The sequence below is a fragment of the Scyliorhinus canicula genome, chromosome 13, assembly GCF_902713615.1.
Source record: "Scyliorhinus canicula chromosome 13, sScyCan1.1, whole genome shotgun sequence".
In the NCBI taxonomy this organism is placed as follows: domain Eukaryota; kingdom Metazoa; phylum Chordata; class Chondrichthyes; order Carcharhiniformes; family Scyliorhinidae; genus Scyliorhinus; species Scyliorhinus canicula.
Window position 1 is genome coordinate 138,588,889 of NC_052158.1, and position 23,502 is coordinate 138,612,390.

A 23,502-nucleotide genomic window follows, 5' to 3' on the forward strand; every position below is an offset into this window, starting at 1 on the left:
TATCAAAGTTTTGACAGATTTCCGAGGTCCTAGGGATCAACTGTATTAGATTAAAGATAATCCATAATCAACCTCTTGAACAAATATTCTGGTCCCAACATTTAGAGATTTACACAGAGTCTACAGCACAGAAACAGATCATTTTGTCTAACAAATCAATGCTGGTGTTTATGCACAATACAAGCCTCCTCTAACTCTCTTTATCGACCTTGATCAGCAATCCCTTCTGCTTCTTCCTCTTTCCTTTGTTTATTTAGCTTCTCCTTAAATGTATCTACACTACTTGTCTCAATCACTACTCTGGTAGCGGGATCCACATTCTTACCACCATTTGGGTAAAACCGAATTCTTTTGCTGGCCATTTGCAATTATGTCTCTAGTTTTGGTCTCCCCTCCAAGTTGGAAAATATCTGGTCATTATCCTTTATAATAGTAAAGACCTCGATTAGGTCATCCCTTAGCTTTCACTTTTCATGAGAAAATAATTCGAGCTGAATCAGCCTTTCCTGATAAATGTATCCACAAGTTCTGGTATCATTCTTATGACTCTTCCTGCACCTTCTCTACATCCTTCTAAAAATAAGGAGTCCAGATTCCTTTTTGGTTCGGTCCATTTTTAAAATCTAGTTACACCTCTCTGAAGCACCTCGGGAATTTTTATTTGATTGCAGATGGTCTATAAGTGTGATTTTGTTGTTAGATTTAATTTACCACAATGACTCGCATTTACACATCATCTTTAACACCGCTTCTATTAATCCTTCTAGCTCCTGGACTGAAGCTGAGGGGGAATAAACCAGAATCCAGAAGAATCCAGAGAAGTGGTGCAGGCATTGAAAAGAAAAGCTTTGGAGACATTTTTGAAGACAAGGGGCCTGGAAAGACAAGGAGACAAGGGGTCTGGAAAGTAAATTCCAAAGTGCAGCAGTGGCAGCCAAAGTCTCCCTTTACATGTTTACAATAAAAATTCTTGATATATCAATAATGTTTTGGCTACACTCCCTGCCTTACTTCATTAGCAGATCAAAAGTCACTTGCATATTCAGTGTCACGGTGCCAGGAGAACACAAGTTGTTTGTGGGTATTACTGCAAGCAACATCGGTGCTAGTTAATTGATGTAGTGCGCAAATGACCATTAATCTGATTCCGGTTGTAGAATGCTGGTGACTTGTTGCACCCAGTCCAATCAAAGGTTTGCACCAACATCATAGCAACCACGACAGATGAGAGACGTGAGAAAGTGTTCATGCAACAACTGCAGCCAAGTTAGGTACTGTGTGTGTGGCTGGAAAATAAAGCTGAATGCAAAATTAATTTCAAGCTCAAGAAGCATCACAGAGCAATTTCTACAGCTGGTAGTTGCGCTAAAATGGAAAGGAAAGCAAAACTTTATTCATGTGAAAGACAAGATAATCTAAAACCTTAGGTTTGCATGAGTTTATAGTTGAGGCAGCAGTGACAGGCTTCACAATTTGAAGAGATGGCATGGTATTTTGAATGACAGCAAAGCCAACACTGTCACACACACAACTGAGTTTTTGGCAAACTGAGCACCGCATATGTTTACAAGTAAAGGATGCTTTTAGTATAGATGAGATTGGTCCATTTTACCAATTGTTCCCAAATGAAAGGCTTAAAAGGGACAAATGTATGAAACAGCTTTGTGTCAAGGATGCGCAAGGTATCAATGCCACCCAACAGCAACATGGAGATGTAGATGATAGAACTTTTCAGAGTGGATCTGGGATTGCAATGAGTTCATGGCAATACAGAAGAGAAATGCTTTCCCCGTGCAGCTTTGAGGCATGCTGAAGCAACAAAGATAGCCAGTATGAGGGTTAACATCGTTAAACCGGAGCAAGTAAAATAGTAACGTTACCATGTCATCAAAACCAGCTATGTAGGCCCAGTGACCAGGGAAAGGGTCATGGTTTGCATGAGTGCCTGCAGTTGATGGCAGGGTGGGAGTCATCACAGATTGCAAAGGAATGAGGATTTCACTGAAAGCAGATTCTTCCACCAGCCTTTTGAGCAATTTGAAGTGAACGCTCATGCTTAGAGTTGTGGTATTTCCATCCACCTACGAACAGAAACACTAGTTCAGAAAAACCACAACAAAATTGTTTTCACAGTGCTGAACATTTTTAAGATATGTTGCGCAATGTGAACCTTTTAATTACTCAGCAAAAAACTCTAACTTCAGCAAATTTAGAAGCTACAATGTCACTGTTAAAGATTAAAATTAAGAACATAGACATAGGAGTAGGCCATTTAATCCCCCTCTGCCCCCAACCAGTTCTAGCATTCAATAAAAACATGGCTAATTTGAAGCCTAACTGCATGTAATTAACTGCCTTTGTCCCGTTGGTAACTTTGCCCAACAAAACTTTATCAATCTCATGTTCATAATTAACAACTGCTCTAGCATCAATTGCTATTTGCGGAAAACAGTTCCAACCTTCCTAATAATCTTTAATATTGTCCGGTGGCGGCATGTAGGGGGAGGTCGCACGTTGGATGGCTCCTGCTCGAGGCTTGATTTTTTAGAATTTAATGCCCAGTCCCAGGGGCAATTTTGGTTAAATAAGTGCAGGAAGAAAGAAGTCCAAAACGCAAAGGAAAGCTGCCGTGAAGAAGCGGGTGAGTGAAGGTGCGCCGTCGAATAGAAGGGTTGGTTCAGCAACTGGAAGGATGGCGGAGGCTGGGTCGCTGGGTGGGGCCGAGGTGATGATTGTGGGACTTGAAAAACAGTTCGCAAAGCTCATGGAAGTGATAAGGAAGGAGATGATGGCAGTATTGAAGGTGCTGGTAGAGGAGGCGATTGCCCCGATGAAGGCCACGGTGCTGACGGCATCGGCTTAGGTGCGGGAGCAGGGTGAGAAGCTGAAGGGAGTGGAAGAGGCCTTGTCAGAACACAGTGATCAACTCACCTCGATGGGTGAGGAGCTGCAGAGGATGGTGGAGGCCAACAAGGGTCTGCGAGCCAAAGTGGAGGACCTGGAAAACAGATCTAGGCGGCATAATCTGAGGATCGTGGGCCTGCCTGAAGGGGTGGAGGGTCCGAGGCCGACGGAGTATTTTGCCAAGACGTTGGCAGAGCTGTTGGGGGAGGAAGATCCCTCTCGGTACGAACTGGATCGGGCACATAGGGCGTGGAGGCCTAAACCAAGGTGAATGAGCCGCCAAGAGCAGTGATTATTTGTTTCTGTAGGTACCGCGTGAAGGAGAAGGTCCCGAGTTGGGCAAAGCAGAAGCTGAAGGCGCAGTGGGCTGAAGCTGGTATAAGTATATACCAGGACTTTACTGTGGAGTTAGTGAAGAGGCGGGCGGCCTTCGGTCAAGTGAAGACGGCACTGTATAACAGCAGGCTGCGGATCGGCCTAGTGTACCCAACTAAGTTGAGGGTGACCTACAACTCCAAAGACTTTTATTTCGAGACGGTGGAAGCGGCGAAGACGTTTGTGAAGGCAGAAGGACTGGGGCAGAAGTAAGAAATGGGACTGAGGATTGGTCTTAGACTGAGGGTAAGGGGTGTGGAGGAGTGTATGTAGCTCTATTTTTCACTGCATAGTGTCATATGTGCTAAATGAGTTGATGTTGCCTCTTTGGACTAGGTAAGAGTCTTTTCTTTCACAATGATGGTTCTTTGGGCTTTGTGTGTTTACACTGGGGTTGTGTGTTGAAGGGTATTTCTTTGTTTTCCTGGGACTGGGTGGGGGAGGGAGGGTATTGAGGCCTGGGCAGGGGCCTCCACACTGGATAGCTCAAGCAGGCCAGTGAACGGGAGTGTCGTGGGGGGAGGGGCTGCGACCATCAGAGCCTGGTAGAACAGGTTTCGATGAGAGCCGAGGAGATGTGAAAAGTTGGGGGGAGGGGCCGATACTGGGTGAGGTGTTTATGAGAGGAAGTGGATGGGAGGATTCTGGGGGGGGTTGATGGTAACAATGGGACGGGGCGGGCCAAGCCCAGTGGGCAGGGCCTGGAGTTATGCGGGTGGTGGTTAAAAGTGGAGGGAGGGAGGGTGAGAGAGGTTAGGATAGTTACGTGGAATGTGAGGGGTTTATTGGAGGGAAGTTTTTCTGGGTCATCTCGGGGGTAGTGCTCGTGAACTTGGAACCAGGGCCCCGAGAAGCCTTTTTCAGGGGTTCGGACCAGCTTGGGTGGCAGGCGAGTACGGGGGCAGATGTTGGCCTTTGCCTTGCTGGTTGCCTGGAGGCGGGTCCTGTTGGGGTGGAGGTTAGCTTCTCCATCTTGTGACACGGCTTGGCGGGGAGGGGACCTACTTGAATTTCTTTGACTCTCTGGAAGGTGAAGTCTCAGTTGAAGGGGATGAAGGAAGGTTTCGCAATTCATGGGGGCTGTTTATTATGCACTTCCGAGAATTGGTTGCCAATGAACATTAGTGGGGGGGGGGGGGGTTTGGCGGTATTGTTGTCTTTGGTTACACTGTTTACAGATTGTTAATGTGTTTTTTTTTTAACCTGGAATGTATGGGTGGATGTTTTGGTCTGTATATTAAGCGGGGGCAGTTTGTGTGTAAGGTATTGTTACTGTATTTGTTTTTGTTTGTGTTTTTTCTTTGGTTGTTTATTGATGAAAATGTGGAGAATAAAAAGATTTAAAAAAATAATCGTTATTATTGTCGCAAGTAGGCTTACATTAACACTACAATGAAGTTGCTGTGAAAATCCCCTAGTCGCCACATTCCGGCGTCTGTTCGGGTACACTGAGGGAATTTCAGAATGTTCAATTCCATCTTTGTGGGAAGAAACACTTCCTCGATTCACCCCTGTGATGTCTGGGTCTAATATTTTGAACTCACCAACGAGCAGATATAATTTCTCCCAATCTATCCCACCTGTCCCCTTTAATATCTTGGAAACTTTGGTGAAATCATCTCATAACTTTCTAAATTCTACTTTGTGAAATCTCTTCTTGTAATTTAAACCTTGGGGACCAGGTATAATTTTCCAAAATCAATGTTGCGCTCCCTCCGAGGCCATTTTTTCCCCACCTAAGGTATGGTGCTCAGAACCACTCACAGTATTCCAGATATGATCTAACCATGGCCTTGACTAGCTTGAAGAATGACTTCTATCCCCTTCTATTATAGTCCGCTAGATATATAGGTCAATATGAATTAAATATAAATTGGCTTCGGATGCAACTTGGTCGCAAGGCGTGATGCAGATTTGAGGCTACTATCAAATCAGTCATGGTCTTATTGAATGGCGGATCAGGCTCGAGAGGCTGAATGGCCTATTCCTACTCATTGTTCATATGTCCTGTTCTACCTTGCTCTGGCAACAGGACAGTCAGAACATAATCTAACCCAACTTCCACTAGGTAAAACAAGATAAAGGTAAAGAGATTCAACAATATCAACTACAACTCTGTTTAATTGTCGTCTCACAAAATACCTGACATTTTAGGAAACTAAAATTCCAATTAGAAACTGGCAAAAACTTTAATGCATTTCTGCAAAATAATTACATTCTTTCAAGTACAAAAACACACATGTTTCTGAGTTTCTATTTCACAGGTGTGTGCAAAGACATCGTGACTCCATCAAAGGATGGAGAAGATTCAACGTATGGTTTAGGCCTTGTACAGGTTATGTGAGAAACAATACATATAATGAAAATAGTAACAATGCCCATATTTACGACTCCCTCTCCTCCTGATTGAAGAACTGAGATTTTTTTTTAAAAGCAGAAACAGAGAAAGCTGGAAAAATTCAGCAGGTCTGGCAGCATCAGTTGGGGAGAAAACAGAGTAACCGTTTTGAGTCCGCGTGACCTTCTTCAGAACTAAAGAGAGGGGAAAACGTGTTGGGTTACATGCTGTATAAGAGGGGGTGGAACAGCAGGAACAGTGTTTAGTGGGAGCTGGGAGAGATGTAGCAAAACTTCAGAACAAGTGACAGATGACCCTGTGGCGGACGGGAGAGGGACGCTTTTTGCAGAAGAACAAAAAGGGTGTTCCACCCCGATAGCCTCTGCTTTCAAAGGATGAGGGCTTTCAAAGGGCAGCACAAGTGGCTAGCACTGTGGCTTCACAGCGACAGGGTCCCAGGTTTGATTCCCCGCCGGGTCACTGTTTGTGCGGTGTCTGCACGTTCTCCCCGTGTCTGCGTGGGTTTCCTCCGGGTGCTCCAGTTTCCTCCCACAATCCAAAGACGTGCAGGTTAGCTGGATTGGTCATGATAAATTGCCCTTTGTGTCCAAAAAGGTTAGGAGGGGTTATTGGGTTACAGGGATACGGTGGAAGTGAGGGCTTAAATGGGTCAATGCAGACTTGATGGGCTGAATGGCCTCCTTCTGCACTATGTTCTATGATCCTCTGCCATTTCCACCAACATGATGTCACCACAAAACATATCTTCCCCCTCAGCTGTGTCTGAATTCTATAGGGACTGCTCCCTCCGTGACACCCTGGTTCACTCCTCCATCACGTCCAACTCCCCATCCCCTTCCCACGGCACCATCCCTTACAATTGCAGACGGTGCAACACCTGCCCATTTACCTCCTCACCGTTCAAGGCCCCAAGCACTCCATTCAGGTGAAGCAACATTTCACCTGAACCTCCTTCAATCTGATCTAGTGTATTTGCTGCTGCCAATGTAGCCTCCTCTACATTGGGGAGGCTAAGCACAGACTGGGTGACCGTTTTGCGGAACACCTTCGTTCAGCACACAAGCACAGCCACAACCTTCCTGTTGCTTGCTGTTTCAACTCAGCACGTTGCTCTCATGCCCACATGTTTATCCTTGGCCTGCTTCAATGCTGCACTAAGTCCAATGCAAACTGGAGGGGCAGCATCTCATCTTCTGATCAGGCATGTTACAGCCCTCAGGACTCAACACTTGAGTTCAACAATTTTAGACTGTGACCGTTCTCCTCCATCTAAACATTTAAAAAAATATCCCAAACACTTTTTGTTCTTCTGCAAAAATCCTCCTTCCCCCTCCCCCACTGGGCTATTCGTCACTTATTCTTAAATTTTGCTACATCTTTGTTGCAATCTCTCCCTGCTCCCACTAATCACTGGTCCCACTGTTCCACCCCCTCTTATGCAGCACATGAGCCAACACGTTTCCCCCTCTATTTAGTTCCGTCGAAGGGACACGCAGACTCGAAATGTTAATTATGTTTTCTCTCTCCACGGGTGCTGCCAGTCGGGCTGCGGTTTTCCAGCTTTCCCTGTTTTTGTTTCAGTTTCCAGCATCCACGGTGTTCTGCTTTTATTTTAGCGAAAGACATTTTTGATGCTATTGTTGTCAGAGATATTTTCCATTTCGAAGTGATCTAAACTCCAAAAATGGACCAGTTCTTAAAAAAATCCTTCACCATAAAGCAGTTCTTCTGAGATCAACTCCATGATTAAGTCTGCAATACAATATAACTCAGGATCCTTTGCACGTTGGCCCATGTGCCTCCCAAACAGCTTAATGAAGCCACACTCTGGTGTCATGAGACATTCCCTCCTGAATATTGAGGCTCAAAATAGAAAATCTAATTAAATTAAAGTGAAACCACTTCCTACAACTCAAAATATTATAGACGGAGATATTTTAAGGGGGTGGGGTAGGGGCACAGGCAGAGGAAGGGGAAAAAATGGATTTGAAGGTGTCATCCTGTATCCCATCTCCTTCCTATAAGCACACTTACTGAAATTGATAGGGCAATATTATTCACAAATATGAATAAAGATTGGAGATAATTAATTTAAGATTCTTGTTTTTAAAAATATAAATTTAGAGTACCCAATTCATTTTTTCCAATTAAGGGGCAATTTAGTGTAGCCAATGTACCTACTCTGCACATCTTTGGGTTGTGGGGGCGAAACCCACGCAAACACGGGGAGAATGTGCAAACTCCACATAGACAGTGACCCAGAGCCGGGATCGAACCTGGGACCGTGAGGCATCAGGGCTAACCCACTGTGCCACCGTGCTGCCCATTTTAAGATTCTTCAATGCTGACAACTCGATAACATTTTGACAGAAAAAAAAATTGGAAAATATATACATGAATTTTATGAAATATTAAGGCATGTACTGTTTTGAGGGTAGCACGGTGGCGCAGTAGTTAGCACTGCTGTCTCATGGCGCTGAGGACCCGGGTTTGATCCCAGCCCCAGGTCACTGTCCGTGTGGAGTTTGTACATTCTCCTCGTGTCTGCATGGGTCTTACTCCCACAACCCAAAGATGTGCAGGGTAGGTCACGCTACATTGCCCCCAATTGGAAAAGTTTTTTAAAAGTAATTTTTCAAAAGGCATGTACCGTTTTGTTGCACAGTTCCAGCAACTTTTCAGTGAGACGAGTGGCATCTCCGATGAACTTGCCTAAGCAGCTCTTATCAGTTATGGCCTTCTGAAGAATTTCCTTGCACCTTGTAACTCGAGTTGCGTACGATGACTGCAAAAGACAAAGAACGTTTGTTATTTAATGTACAATGTTTATTTCATTAACAGCACGGAGAAGAAAGTGAAATTAGAGTCTCATCTTGCAGCACACTAAAATTGTATAAAATCCAAAAATACGATTCAAGAGCTATTACATTTTTAAGTGCTACTTCGAGAAAGTTACGTTTATTTATAAATATGGTCAAATAGACATTTCAAATTATTCCTCTTTCTGACAGCATCTCTCAAAGTAGAAAACTAAATTAAACAGAAACCACCTCCACCAAAGGAGGTGACCTTATTAAACATTAATTTAAAAATTAGCCAGATTTTCTTGGGATTTCTTAGAAAATATATGTACAATGTTTTTTTATGTAGTTAAACATTTGGGAATTGAACTGTTGCGACATTCACATAATTGTAGGTTAGTTACAGCACAGCACTAAGAGGGGCTGGGCCATTCAGTTTGTTGTCTCCCTGAGGGGCCTCTGGAAGAGCCTATCAATCAGGTTCATTTCTCAGTCTTTTCCCCACATGTGGTGGATTCAAGATCGCGTCTACAGGCCTTGGAGGTTCAACCAAAACATGGAGCTTTATTTAGAAGGTGCTAACGCTACAGGCTGCAGTGTTAGGCTGCCTATTTACCCGTGCAAATGGAAAATGACGCCACGCCATCGTTCTCTTAAAATGTCCCTGTGCAGCTATATGGCTGCTTGTGAGGAAACACTAAAAACACAATGAATACACAAGATATTATCCCCATTTAAATCAACGGTCCCTGACACAATGAACAGTACAGCATCAACAATCAATTAGCAACATGAACAATTAATCAACAACAAGCCAATGCGTCAGACATTCCGGAAGCCGCCATTCTGTGTGCTTGTCAGTGAACCTTGGGCATCTGCTTTTTCGTATTTGCTGCAACCTCTGGTGTCTTTGCTTTGCTTGTCGCTGGTTATCATAAACCAGAGTCGACGCAGGGATATGAGATTGACTCGGTGTTTGATTCGTAATTGAGGTGCTGTTTCCCCCAGTTGGTTCAGTTACTGTCAGATTCTCGGCAAGGACCAGGTCGTCTCTTGACACAGCTGGATTTGGTCTCTCTGTTGGTTCAGCCTCTGGCAGATTGGTTCTTGTCACCAAAAGTTGATCGGCATGCCTTCTCCATATTACATCATCTTGAGTTTGTACCGTGTAGGAGACCGATGGTGGCAGGAATCCAGTTTTCACTTGTGGTATAGTTTCTTGCCAGAACTTCTTGACCCTGGCAGAAAAACATGACATTTTGCCTTGGTTTCCTGCTGTATGAGCTGATTTTTCTTGACAATTTATTTTGTCTTTGGTGGTTTTACCAAATCGAATGCTGTTCGTAGTTGACATTTAATCATTAACAAGAACAGAGATGCTGGAGTGTTATGTGTGCAGTATTCCTGTATGTGAGCAGGAATTGACTCAAGCGTTTAGATAATGAATCTTGTTCTCTGCTTACCTTAAACAAATATTTCATCTTCTGTGTAAAACGTTCTGCCAGCCCATTTGTGGCAGGGTGATAAGGAGCAGATGGGATGTGTTCCATTCCCTTTCAAGTAGTTTATGAACGCTTGAACTGCAGTCCGTTTTCACTCACTTGTTCAGGGAACTTGAATCTACTGAAGATTTCAATCTCTCAACTTTTTTCTCCGATGACATTGACTTCATGATGGCAACTTCAGGCCATTTCAAGTGAGCATCGACTAGAATGAAAAACATGCACCCTTCCAATGGTCCTACATAATCAACATCCCCCGTTGTCAGGCCTTCGTCTTCTGGCCTTTCCCATGGGTGCAACAGGGCTAATGGCGGCAGGTTCCGCACTTTTACACAAGACTAACACATTTGCGCCTTCTCCTCTATTTCAGCACGTAGCCGTGGCCACAAAAAAATAGTTCCTATCTCCTTCATGCTTACAATACCACAGTTGCCTTTGTGTAATTGGTTTAATACGTTTTTCCTTAATAATGGTGGAATGGTAACTCTCATTCCCCAGAGGAGACAACCTGCCTGTACGGAAAACTCAGGGTTTGCTCCTGAAGACTTGCCTCGAACCACCAGGTCCAAGACCTCAGGCTGTACTGGATCACTTATGGTATTACTCTTCACCTACCCTGTAGCTACAGGAGCAGTATCTACTTGTCCAAAGTAGAAAATGTTTCCACACGAACTGCCCATCAACAAACTATTTATTAAGGGTAGTGGGGATAGTCCATCTGCATTCCAACGAAGGTCTGACTAACGATATTTGATGGTGTATGTGTGTCCTGACAAGAGTAATGCCCACCTTTGCATTCTGCTGGCTGCCAGTGATGGGATCCTGGTATGAGGTTCAAAAACTGTTGTTAGTGGATGATGGTCTGTCAATAAAGTGAATATCATCCCACACAGGAATTGATAGAATCATTTAATTCCAAAAATGATTCCTAGGGCTTCTTTATTCAAGGTCTTTGACCCCAAGACTTCTCTTCACCAGTGGGCATTATGTGGGAAACCACCCCAACCCAGTGAAGCAGTAAAGTGAAGAAGTGAAGCAGTTGAGTCTCCTACATTAAATATTTTTAAGATAAAGATAGATAACGTTTGGAAGAATAAAGGGATTAAGGGTTATGGTATTCGGGCCGGAAAGTGGAGCTGAGTCCACGAAAGATCAGCCATGATCTCATTGAATGGCGGAGCAGGCTCGAGGGGCCAGATGGCCTACTCCTACTCCTAATTCTTATAACCCCATAAGGTGATGCGTTACATGCTAGATGCAGGGATAAATGTGGATTAAAACGTGTCAGGACTTCTGGCTTGAGTAACACTCCTTTTGGTTTGCTCAAATGCTCGGTCACATTAATCCCCCCATTTTCACTCTTTATTTTGACAAGTAGATTGTGCAAGAGTTTTAGAATAGTCACCAGATTAGGGACAAACCTTCCGTAGCAATTTAGTCCGCCCAAGAAAGATTGAAGTTGGTTGAGACTTTAAGGTGTGGAAGTCTCGTAATGGCTTTGACTTTCGAAGGTGACTTATGCAGTCCTTCAGCGTTGATGATATGACCCAGATATTCAATTGAAGTTTGCAAAATTTCACATTTGTCTTTTCAGACTCATAATATACAATCTTCTAATCTCTGGAGAGGGCATCGAAGTTGCAGAGATATTCTTCCTCATTCTTGGCAATAACCACGATGTGATCTAGGTAACACTGGATTCAGTCTAATCCGTTTAAGATTTGGTCCGCAGCTCAATGGAACAACACTGGGACTGAAGTGATGCCAAATGGCAATCTTTTGTATCAAATTAACTCTTTGTTTGTCGCAATTGTCAAGAACTGTTGTGAATCCAGATTTGGATTTGGGTTTATTGTCATGTGCACCGGGTTCTGAATACAGTCCAGACAGATCATCCCATATATTAAAAAACATAGGACATATGATAAAATACACACTGTAAATACACAGACACAGGGTGAAGCATATGGAGTGTAGTGCTACTCAGTAGAGAAGAAGTGTGGAGAGATCAGCTCAGTCCATAGGAAGGTCATTTGGGAGTCTGGTAACTGCGCGAATGAAGCTGTTTTTGAACCTGTTCTCAGACGTTTGTATCTTCCTGCCCAATGGAAGAGGGATCTTTGATTATGCTGCCCACTTTCCCAACTTCATTAAAATCTGTCGCCAAGAGCATACTCACTATGGGCCGCAATGGTGCTCTTCTATATTTCTTACACATATCACATCTATCGCTTATCATTTCTATAAGCTGGGTGTATTCTTCATCTCTTATTTTCTAAAATAGATTTAGAGTACCGAATTATTTTTTTCCAACTCAGGGGCAATTTAGCTTTGCCAATCCACCTACCCTGCACATCCTTTTGGGTCGTGGCAGTGAGACCTAAGCAATCACGGGGAAAACGTGCAAACTCCACACGGACAGTGACCGTGATTGAATCCAGGTACTCGGCACCTTAAGGGAGCAGTGCTAACCACTGCACCACCGTGCTGTCCTTCTTTATCCCTTATACCCGCATCCCTAAGCTAACTCTTTAAACCTTTGGTAAGATGTATGGGCAAATTGCCGATAAACTTTAACACAATTACCTTTTTGTTTAAAAGACACCAGTTCTCTGACACTAACAGTGCTTCCTTAATTTCTTTACAAGTAAAATTAGGATTCACTAATCAAATACAATAGTGCAGTGTACTTCAAACTCGGGGGCGTGACCCACGGGTCGGTCGCGGGCGGGTGTCGGGAGGGTCGTGGAGCCGTCCTTCACGGCGCTCCCAATCGCGCAAATCCCCGCGCAGCAGTCGGTTTTTAATAACGGCGGCTGCAAGAGGCCTTTAAAATGGCCGCGAACATGTAAAAAAATTTGGCCGCATTGCACACGATCATCGGCACGTATGCGCAAAATTATGCGCTTGCGCACCAATGATCGGGTGCACATGCGCAGTGCTGCCGCTATTTTTTTTAAAACGGTCGCAGCTTTTTGCTTTACAAGTTCGGGGGGGGGGGTTTTATTCATTGATTTTATTCATTTAATTTTTTTTTACAAGTTCGGGGGGGTGTTATTTGATGAAATTTTACAGGAAAAAAATTGCAGAACTTTGGACAGATGGAGACTCCATACTTTCCGATACCAGAAGGCTTCACCTACATCCAACAGGTTCCATTGGAGGAGCGTGTACAAGGGCCAAAGGGACCCAAAACCATTTCCTCTATTTTTATCAGCAGCAAACAAGGTAAGAGAAAATGGTCAGTTTGGCCAGCATGGGTTGCGAATGTCGGCCGGTTGGTAAAAATGGGACCCCGGAAAAAAGTTTGAAGAACACTGCAATAGTGACAATGTAAATTGGAAGTCCACAATTTTTCCAAATGCAATGGCCTTGTCGGTTTCCATGTCAAGTTTATTATGTGCTTTCTTCATGAATGGTCAGCTCAATAATAAAGATATTTCGCTGGATATTACATCCCTGCTAATAAAATGATTCTTTCTGCCGATTTTACAAGGAATCACTATTCGTCTCAGTGATTTACGGGTATTATCATCCCCAAATCTGAACTTTGTCCCAATCTTTGTCACTTAGTCACTTAAAGAACCCAGATAACATCTCAATCAGTTTATTCCACATACTGTAGATGTACTTCCATTATCTGATACAGTAAAATTGAAGGACTCTGTGACCAATGCCATCCTCACCGGACTGAAACTTCTTGTTACTAAAACAATGCTTTCTCTTTGGTCAATATTTTCCTCTTCTACTTCGGAGTCTGCTTTTGCGTGTTTTCAAACACCCTATTATATCGCTTAGGACAGTTTATTGCATAATGGAATTTTGAATCGCACCTAAAACACCGATTGACCACACCGTGGGCATTTCTGGGTTTAATTTTAGTGTTGAAATGTCCCAATTCATTCCACCTTCTATAATTGTTAAAGGTGTTCTGTCCTTGTTAGTTATAAATCTTCTTCTATATTGACACTAGTGGCGTTTCTAGATCACCTCTCCATCCCATTAACATTGTGCTTTCCATTGTCTGTCTTATTGTTGATCGGCTCATTTGTGTCATGACGGCTACCGGTAAGGAATGTTTTCCAAGGAACTTTTGGGCCAGTACGGCCCGCCACGCCGAATATCGGAGAATCCCAGCCCTTATTTACAGCCTCTGACATTTGTTCTAGCAGGGTATGTCTTTCCACAAATGTAACTCCCGTCAAAACCAGAAGCCTATACATATTTCTAACTTCAGACCAGTTCAACAGCTTGAAAGCCAGCACTGATTGAGGAATTGCAGGATGGAGTTTCTGCAGCCTTGTATAAATCTGCTATATTTCATGGCGCACTCTTCTGTGGAGGTATTCTCCAACTTTCTAAATTTGTCAAAATCTGACCAGGCCTCATAAGCACTTCATAAGTCATCCTTCTCGTAAATCTTTTCCATGAAAGTTAATTTAATTTATTTATATTTTTTAATTTAGAGTACCCAATTATTTTTTTGTCCAATTAAGGGTCAATTTGTGTGGTCAGTCTACCTACCCTGCACATCTTTGGGTTGTGGGTGTGAAACCCATGCAGACAAGGGGAGAATGTGCAAACTCCACACGGACAGTGACCCAGGGCCGGGATTCGAACCCGGGTCCTCAGCCCCGTAGGCAGCAATGCTAACCACTGTGCCACGTGCCGCCCCCCTGAAAGTTAATAATGTATCCAATGTATCAGAAGTTAAAATGCTCCGGCTCCAATTCAGAAAATACCTTGCGTCTTATTGTGCTTTTGTACAGAAACAAACGTGCCAAGGCCATTCCTAGTTACTTCTTGGGCAAGGGTGTAACCCGTGTCCACATGCTAATTTTGTTCTTCCATTGGTCACAGGGTTGACACTCATCAAACAATGGTGGGTAACCATACCCTGACATTTTACACTTGGATTCAGCCACTTGTTTTCCAAACCATTCCAAATCACCCTTCAAGGTTCATACACAGCCTTTCATCCGAAGAAATCTTAGTTTGCAATCCTTTTTACTTACTATCAGGGAGCATCTTCCACTACCGTTAAGTTCCGATGGTATCTCTGTTATAAGAACTAGAAAACAAGTCTTGACTTCTTCAACTCCAACAATCACTATATATGTGCAGTCTACCAAACAATAAGTGTGGTCTACAGTATTAAACAATTAAAGGTCCAATTCTAACTTATGCACTGTGGAACATTAATTCTTTCCTAACTATGGCTGCCCCAGTGTCCAGCTCCATCTTCACCGGCTAATGGTCCAGTAATGGAGTGACCCAATATCGGTTTGTTGCACCAGAAATAGCTAGCACATTTAATGACAGTTCATCTTCGGACTGTGAATCAAGTTCCTTCTCACATCCTTCTTGTGCCACGTGGACACTTCTTCCTTGATTCAGCTTGCCACTTATTTTATTTGTCTCATGCTTCCTGCAACTTTGCCTGAAGTCAGTTTCTTTTTCCAACAAGCACATGCAATGTGGCCCTTCCTGCCACAATTTTCACACATGATGTCTTTGCACCAACAATCTACTGTTAAGTGCCCAGTTTTTGCACACCTATGGCAAGTGCGAGCCCAGCCTGTGTTTGTGTTAAGAGTTTCAGTCGACATTTTGTGAATTCTTGTGCCTGAACTCAACAGTTGAGCTTCTTAAAAGCAAATTACTGCGGATGCTGGAATCTGAAACGAAAGAGAAAACGTTTCGAGTCCGATGGCTCTTTGTCAAAAGTGGGAAATATGCCACACATTTTTAAGAATGACCGTGCTTTTTTTCTACCCAAAACAAGGCATAACCCAAGCTCAGCCTGTTTAATTTTATGCTTTGTCACACCCCCAGCTCGAAATTTGTTGCTGCAGGGTACTTGCTACTCACGGCTCCAGAGTTTGTTTCAGGCAGAGCACATAGCAGACTTGTTTCCTTTAGAATTCCAACCATTGCAGGTTGTTTCCTTTAGATTTTTTGGTTCATCTGGCGGCTGTAACCGTTGTTTGACTCCGCATCGGCAGCTTTCATGTAGCGATGATTTCAGTTATTTATTATTTCTTTGGATGCGTACAAACGCTGCTTGCCTACCTCATCACCAGTTCTCCTGTGGTGGATTTAAGATCTGGTCTGCAGGACTTGGAGGTTTAATCAAAACTTCGGAGCTTTATTTAGAAGGTGTTAACACGACAGGCTGTGATGTTAGACTTCCCGTTTGACCGCATAAATGGCTGATGACATCCCGCAATCGTCCTCTTAAAGTGCCCTGTTCAGCTAAAGCTGCTTGTGAGGAAACGCTAAAAACACGATGAATGCACAACGCCACAGCTCTGCAATTTTCTTCCCCCCCCCCACGTGCTTGCCCAATTCGATTTGGAAAACCATGACAACGCCCGCAGGCATTGGATTCCAGATCCATGCTACTTGCTATACATTCCTCATGTAGCCATTAGTACTTTTGCCATTCAGCTTATATTGGTGAACCTTCAGCCCACAGGAATGGTTTCACTCTGGCTCCTCTTTCTGCATCCCCTCATAAGTTTCAATCAAATCTCATCTCAACCTTCTCTTCTCCAAGGAGAACAGTCTCAGCTTCTCCAATCAATTCACACAACTGACATTCCTCATCACTAGAACTGTTCCCGTAAATCTTTTCTGCACCCTCTCTAAACCCTTCCTAAATTATACCCAGAACTAGACGCAATACACCAGTTGAGCCTGCAGCCAGTGCGTTGTAAAGGTTCATCGTAACACCTTTGCTTTTGTACTCAATGGCTCAGTTTAGAAAGCCCAGTATCGCGTAGGCCTTTTAACCACGTTCTCAATGTGCCAAGTCGCCTTATGCACACATATGCTCAGGTCCCTCTGTTCCCACAACTCCTTCATTTTGTATTATCTATCCTCATTCATCACTACACTGCCAGGTATTATATCATGTGCAAATTCTGAAATTGTGCCCTGCAGACCCATGTCGTAGGTTACATAGAATTTACAGAGCAGAAGGAGGCCATTCGGCCCAGTGAGCCTGCACTGGCCCTTGGAAAGAGCACCTACCTAAGCCCACATCTCCACCCTATCCCTGTAACTCCACCCAACCTTTTTGGACACTAAGGGCAATTTAGCATTCCCACACTTTACTTCCTCTCACCCTATCAACGTATCCATTTGTTTTATTTGTTCATAGGATGTGAGCATCACTGGCAAGGACTGCATTTATTGTCTATCCCTAACTACCCTTAAAAAAAGTGGTGGTGAGCCACCTCTTTGAACTGCTGAAGTCCAAGTGATGAGGCAGCACCAAGGTCCCAGATTCGATTCCCCGCTGGGACACTGTCCGAGCGGTGTCTGCACGTTCTCCCAGTGTCTGCGTGGGTTTCCTCCGGGTGCTCCGGTTTCCTCCCACAGTCCAAAGACATGCAGGTTAGGTGGATTGGTCATGTTAAAATTGCTCTTAGTGTCCAAAATGGATAGGAGGGGTTATTGGGTTACAGGAATAGGGTGGAAGTGAGGGATTAAGTAGGCCAGTGCAGACTAGATGGACTGAATGGCCTCCTTTTGCACTCTATGTTCTATGTCTATGTAGGCACACTCTCAGTGCTGTTAGAAAAGGAGTTCCAGGTTTTATATCCAGTGACAGGGAAGGAATGGCAAATAGCTCCAAGTCAGAGTGGTGTGCATTTTCTAGATACTCTTAAATGAATATTTGCTATGGAAGAGAACCACTCCATGTGGTAGTGAATCCTACATTCTCACCACTCTGATTACACACATTATTCATTCAAATGTAATGAAATGATGTAACATCTAATTACCTTGCAGACGGCTGTCATCATCCACATGGCCTGCTGGGGATAAGCCAAGAAAACCTTGACAATAATGCCCTTCAGACGAGCAAACACATCATCATGAAAATGACATATTCGTGAAATCAGTTGTGAAAATGCCGTCAGAAACTGGTAGGGAGCCAGGTGGTTAGTGTGATCCTCTATCACCTTGTTAATCTTTTCGAGATCTGTTCTCATGGCAATGCGATCAGTAGTTCGCCCTGGTGCTGGACAGAAGGTATTTGTTCAGACTGTTAAAATCATTAAAACATTTGCTTTACAAAGGCAGAAAGCACGTGCATATTAAAGCATTCTTACCTTTTTCCAATTCATAGGCTTTTGCTCCATAGTCAAGCCACAGTGATAGCATTCTAGGCATGGACTGATAGATGAACTGATTTCCAAACTGCAGGGAACTGTCATTCAATATTTAAATACATATTAAGCATTTTGATACATCATTAATTTAATGCTTTCATATCACAATTCACTCTGTTTATTCTCAATCTTTGTGTATTAATGACATAAACCTACACCCAGTGCTGAGTTAATGTGCAACGTCAAACAAAAAAAAAAAATTCTATATTCTGACCTTGATAGTCTGTACAAATATTTTGTTGAACAAATAGCAGACTCAGTTGAGAAATACCCAACTTGGCTTTGGGACAGAGGCTAACAATTTCACAATATCTGGTAGCTATTTTGAAGTGTTTGCTTTGCTCAGCCGATAGCACTTTCGGTGCATTAGACATTTACAAATGCACGCCTCACTCCGGGAACTAAGCATAGAATGTGCAAGAGCCCAGATGAGTTGTTTGCTCTCTCAGATGAGTACAATGATGCTTTGGCACATTAGAGGAGGGAGCTTTCCCCCAGTGTCATTGTCAATATTCACAGTTCAACTCAGAACGTCAAAACAGATTAACAGCTCGGTATCTCAGCGTTGTTTATAGGGCCTTGCCGTGCACAAATTGGCTACATTGCTTGATGCAAAATAAAAATAACTCCCAGTTCAACAGTAATTAATTGTCTGAAGTATTTTGCCGGTCCCGAGAGCACGAAAGAAGATATTTGCCGTTTCTTTTATCTTCATGAAGTGAATATTGATTTAAGGATTGACTGAAATTGTATTTTTACAGAATACAGATAAAAATGATTGAGCAGTTAGTGCAGGAGGGGAAAAAGTGAGAAAGGTTATAAAACGCAAAATAGGGGCTTTTTTCATGCAGTTCCATAGACAACATTTAATTAATGGTATCCTTGAAATACTTGTGAATTAAAATTTAAAAATGTAATTGTTTTTATCATACTTTGACAAACCCAGAGAGTTAAATGAAATTGTATGACAAGGTTGGTGACACTTGGAAGTAAAAAAAAAAGTACTAAGCAACGTAGTTTATCGTTTAGGCTTCAGAGACATGGAGATGTAATGCTGAGCTTTAAGAATGGAGAAATACATTTGTAAAAGGAAACCTTTGTTGCATTCAGTTTAAATTTTTCAATTCAATTCAGGACCTAGGTCAAGGCAGCACATCAACAAAATCTTTTTCATTCAAAAGATACACATCAACATTTTTAATATAGAATTAACCTTACTTGAAATATTTCAACATCCAGATCCACAGCAATGTGATTGACTCCTAACTGCCCTCTGAAATGGTCCAGCAAGCCACTCAGTTCAAGGGCAATTAGGGAAGGGCACCAAATGCTGGCCCAGTTCACATCGCATGGAAAAACCTTTTAAAAAGTTGAGTTTTCAGAGGTGGGCTGGTTTCTAATGTACATCAACAGAAAACATTCCCATTCCAAGCATAAATATAGATTGCCATATATTGCCAACTTAGAAACAAACTGTTGTAATAATAATAGTAATCTTTATTGTCACAAGTAGGCACAATGCAATAAAGTTACTGTGAAAAGCCCCTAGTCGCCACATTCCAGCGCCTGTTTGGCTACACAGAGGGAGAATTTAAAATCTCCAAATTACCTAACAGCACGTCTTTCGGGACTTGGGCTGGAAACCCACATAGACACAGAGAGAACGTGCAGACTCCGCCCAAACAGTGACCCAAGCCGGAAATCAAACCTGGGACCCTGGTGCTACCCACTGTGCTACCTTGTAATTCAAATTCCTAACTTCTTTCTGAAGAACATAAAGATAATTAATTATCCATAGTCCACAAGGGACTGTAGGCATCTCTCTCTTTCTGTTTGAGAGTGTCAAATGGTTATGTAGCTTGAGAGTCATCATTCCACATCAAGTATGGGGCACATTAAGGGCCTCCATGAACTACCACACTTGGTTTAGGGCTTGAACCTGACCGTTGGCTGTCGTTTTACATCACATTCAAGCCATCTAGCCATCTGATAAAAATAACCAAATAATCCAGACACCTACGTTCCAAAATGAAGGACGATGTAGCGAATCAAATCTCCCTGTTTCTCTATCTTGTTATCGGTCACCATTGGCATCAATTTGTCATAATACTTCGCCAAGTAAAAATGTCCATCTTCCCAGTCTGGCAACAAAGTGGTCACTTCCTGTAAACATTGAAAGTGATTTGTGAAACTGAAGGATGTACCAAGAAAATAGTGTCCATGCTTAAAAAAAAAATCACATCTGCAAACCATTGATCATTTGAAGAGAAATAAGGCACACAGAAGTTGTCATATATTCCATCTTTATGAAATGGAAAAGCTAAGGTCTCATCTAAGTCTCAAACTTTTCAGAATTAAATCTTGGATAGTTCTCTGGCTACACAGCGGTGATGATACGAGCATCACCATCTTTACTCTGTCACTCACGATGGCGTAATGGAGCAAAACACTAGAACTGCATTATGTACGGTGTTGACAACAAATACAGCCTGTCTTAATATGTTCCTGTTCTCTTTGGTTTAATTGTAGCCTTCAATGCTGATGTACATTCAAACACATCTGCAAACAATGATAAAAATAATTTCTGAAATTATAATACGTTGAAATTTGAAGTGTTAACAGTACTGGAGCTGTTCTACTCCTCTGTTTTTTCTGTCTCACACCATGCTCCACTCTCCAGGATAATTCTTGAACCAATATGAATTCTTTAGCCAAGTTGCTCTGATGTGTGTAGAGTTGGTTTTCCTATATTATTTATTCTTTCTCTATGCAGAGGCTGAATAGACTCGGACTGTTTTCATTAGAACAACAGAGGTTGAGGGGTGACCTGATAGAGGTCTACAAGATTATGAGGGACATGGATAGAGTGGATGGGCAGGCACTCTTTTCCAGGGTGGAGGGCATAGGGTTAAGGTCCGTGGGGCAAAGTTTAGAGGAGATGTGCGAGGCAGGTTTCTTTTACACAGAGGGTGGCGAGTGCCTAGAACGCGTTGCCTGGGGAGATTGTGGAAGCAGATACATTAACGGCATTCAAAAGTCATCTTGACAAATACATGGATAGGATGGGCATAGAGGGATCTGGCACAAGAAAGTGCTGAGGGTTTTGGTCAAGGTTATGACCGGTACAGGCTTGGTGGGCCGAAGGGCCTGATCCTGTGTGGTATTATTCTTTGAAAGCATGTCCCCATACAGGTCAAAAGCTTGGAGAATTGCTGTGAGGAGAAGCATAGAAAAACTGTATTTTTGGATTTTTTTTTAATTTTAAGAGAACTGTATATAACACTTGCTTAATGGGACAGCTTTGAACCACATTCAGACTGCAATCGTACATAACTAATTTGCAAACCCAGCGTTTGAGTTTCACCTGACTCAAGGTGCAGGATCACTTCCTTCTCCAAGAGTTTCATTCTGCTTCACTCCAGAGTCAGGTCAGAACCAGGTTCCAGATATGTGCCAGAAAGTCAGGGAAGGTTTGAAGCCAAACTCCATTCACATCAACAGGACCGTCATTGGTATAAATCTAACCACAGACGCACCCGAGGACATTTCAGTTACCTTATACTTTTTCATAACCGCGTTGCTTTCAAAGTTAGCTGTCTCTTCCATAAAACGGCCAACCAACAGCACAGCTTTCCCCTTTATTAAACAACTTTTATCATCACTCATTTCCGTTTCTGTTTCTCCAAAACACAACTCAACACCTTTCTGAAGGACAATTAAAGCTTGGTGAACATCCCCCTGAAGAAAAAGTAAAACAATTTAGTGACACAGGATTAAGTTACAAATGATAGTCTATATCAAATAAATTTCTTCACCCAGAGAGTGGTGATCATGTGGAATTCTCTACCACAGAAAGCAGTTGAGGATAAAACATTGTATGTTTTTCAAGGAGGAGTAGGATATAGCTCTTGGAACTAAAGGGATCAAAGGATATGGAGGGAAAGTGGGCACAGGTTACTGAGTTGGATATCAGCCATGGTCACGATGAATGACGGAGCAGGCTTGAAGGGCCCACTGCTGCTCCTATTTTCTTTGTTTCTAAGAGGAATTACGGCAGTCAACATAGATCTAAATAGCTTGTCTTTGCTATCAGTCAACACGCTGCCATTTCATCCACAGACCTCAGGCTTCATTATAATCCTCTTTTCTGTGAGCTGTAATCAAAGTAAATACCTAGCATGCACGGATAACCAGCACAAAAGTGATCTTGAGTTGCAGAAAATAATGGTGTCATAAAGGTGACCTAAGTATCATGAAATTCATATCATTGTAATTAGAGGTTTCCTGCTGAGGTTGGAGTTGAATTAAGAACTGCAGGATTTTTTAATGGAAAAATGTGATCTGAATTAATCATTACTGATAAAAGGAATAATCTAACTGAACTACAGCAGTCATTCCATTTTTGCACATATAAGAGACAGTGTGTAAAACCAGTCACCAGCACAATGTATATCTGCATAACAAGTTATTGCCCCCTAAAATATACTTTAGTCATAAAATTCATAAAGCACATTAAAAAACATTTTCACTTGGAAGTTACAGAAGATGGAATAAAATTAAACTCGTCTCCAGACAGTAGCAAGGCCTTTGACAAGGTACCTCATGGTAGGTTGTTGCAAAAGGTTAAATCTCATGGAATCCAGGGTGAGGTAGCTGGTTGGATACAAAATTGGCTTGGCGACTGAAGCCAAAGGGTGGTTGTAGAGGTTGTTTTTCAAACTGGAGGCCTGTGACCAGTGGTGTGCCTCAGGGATCGGTGCTGGGCCCACTGTCATTTGTTATATATATATATATATGCAAATATATATATATATGGTTAGTAAGTTAGCAGACGACACCAAGATTAGTGGCATAGTGGATAGTGAAGAAGGTTATCTAAGATTGCAGCAGGATCTTGACCAATTGGGCCAGTGGGCTGATGAATGGCAGATGGAGTTTAATTTGGATAAATGTGAGGTGATGCATTTTGGTAGATCAAATCAGGGCAAGACCTACTCAGTTCATGGTAGGGAGTTGGGGAGAGTTACAGAACAAAGAGATCGAGGGGTACAGGTGCATAGCTCCTTGAAGGTGGAGTCGCAGGTGGACAGGGTGGTGAAGAAGGCATTCAGCATGCTAGGTTTTATTACCTATGGGCTGGGACTTTTTTCCCTGGAGTGTAGGAAGCTTGGGGATGATCTTACAGAGGTGTGGAATCCATGGTATACTGTACCTTAGCAAGGGGCATGAGATAGTATGAAATCCATAATATCCTGCTCCTTAGCGAAGGACACAAGTTGGAATGGAATTCATAATATCCTGTTTCTTAGTGAATGATGCAAGGGGTAGCCTTCTCAGCTATGCACTTTTCTGTAAACTACCGTAACCTCCAAGGGAAA

At 42.7% G+C, this 23,502-nt stretch overlaps 1 protein-coding gene across 2 annotated transcripts in view; it reads right to left on the reverse strand.

The window, feature by feature from the left end:
• The window catches only part of atr (ATR serine/threonine kinase), a 109,213-nt gene that overhangs the window by 11,863 nt on the left and 73,848 nt on the right, over window positions 1-23,502 (reverse strand). For both annotated transcript variants that reach the window (XM_038815052.1, XM_038815053.1), the window contains 6 exons: window positions 21,680-21,862; window positions 20,145-20,287; window positions 18,065-18,162; window positions 17,735-17,973; window positions 8,289-8,423; window positions 1,881-2,081 (listed from right to left, as the gene is read on the reverse strand). In XM_038815052.1, the coding sequence (XP_038670980.1) occupies window positions 1,881-2,081; window positions 8,289-8,423; window positions 17,735-17,973; window positions 18,065-18,162; window positions 20,145-20,287; window positions 21,680-21,862 (999 nt within the window). The remainder of the gene's footprint in view (window positions 1-1,880; window positions 2,082-8,288; window positions 8,424-17,734; window positions 17,974-18,064; window positions 18,163-20,144; window positions 20,288-21,679; window positions 21,863-23,502) is intronic.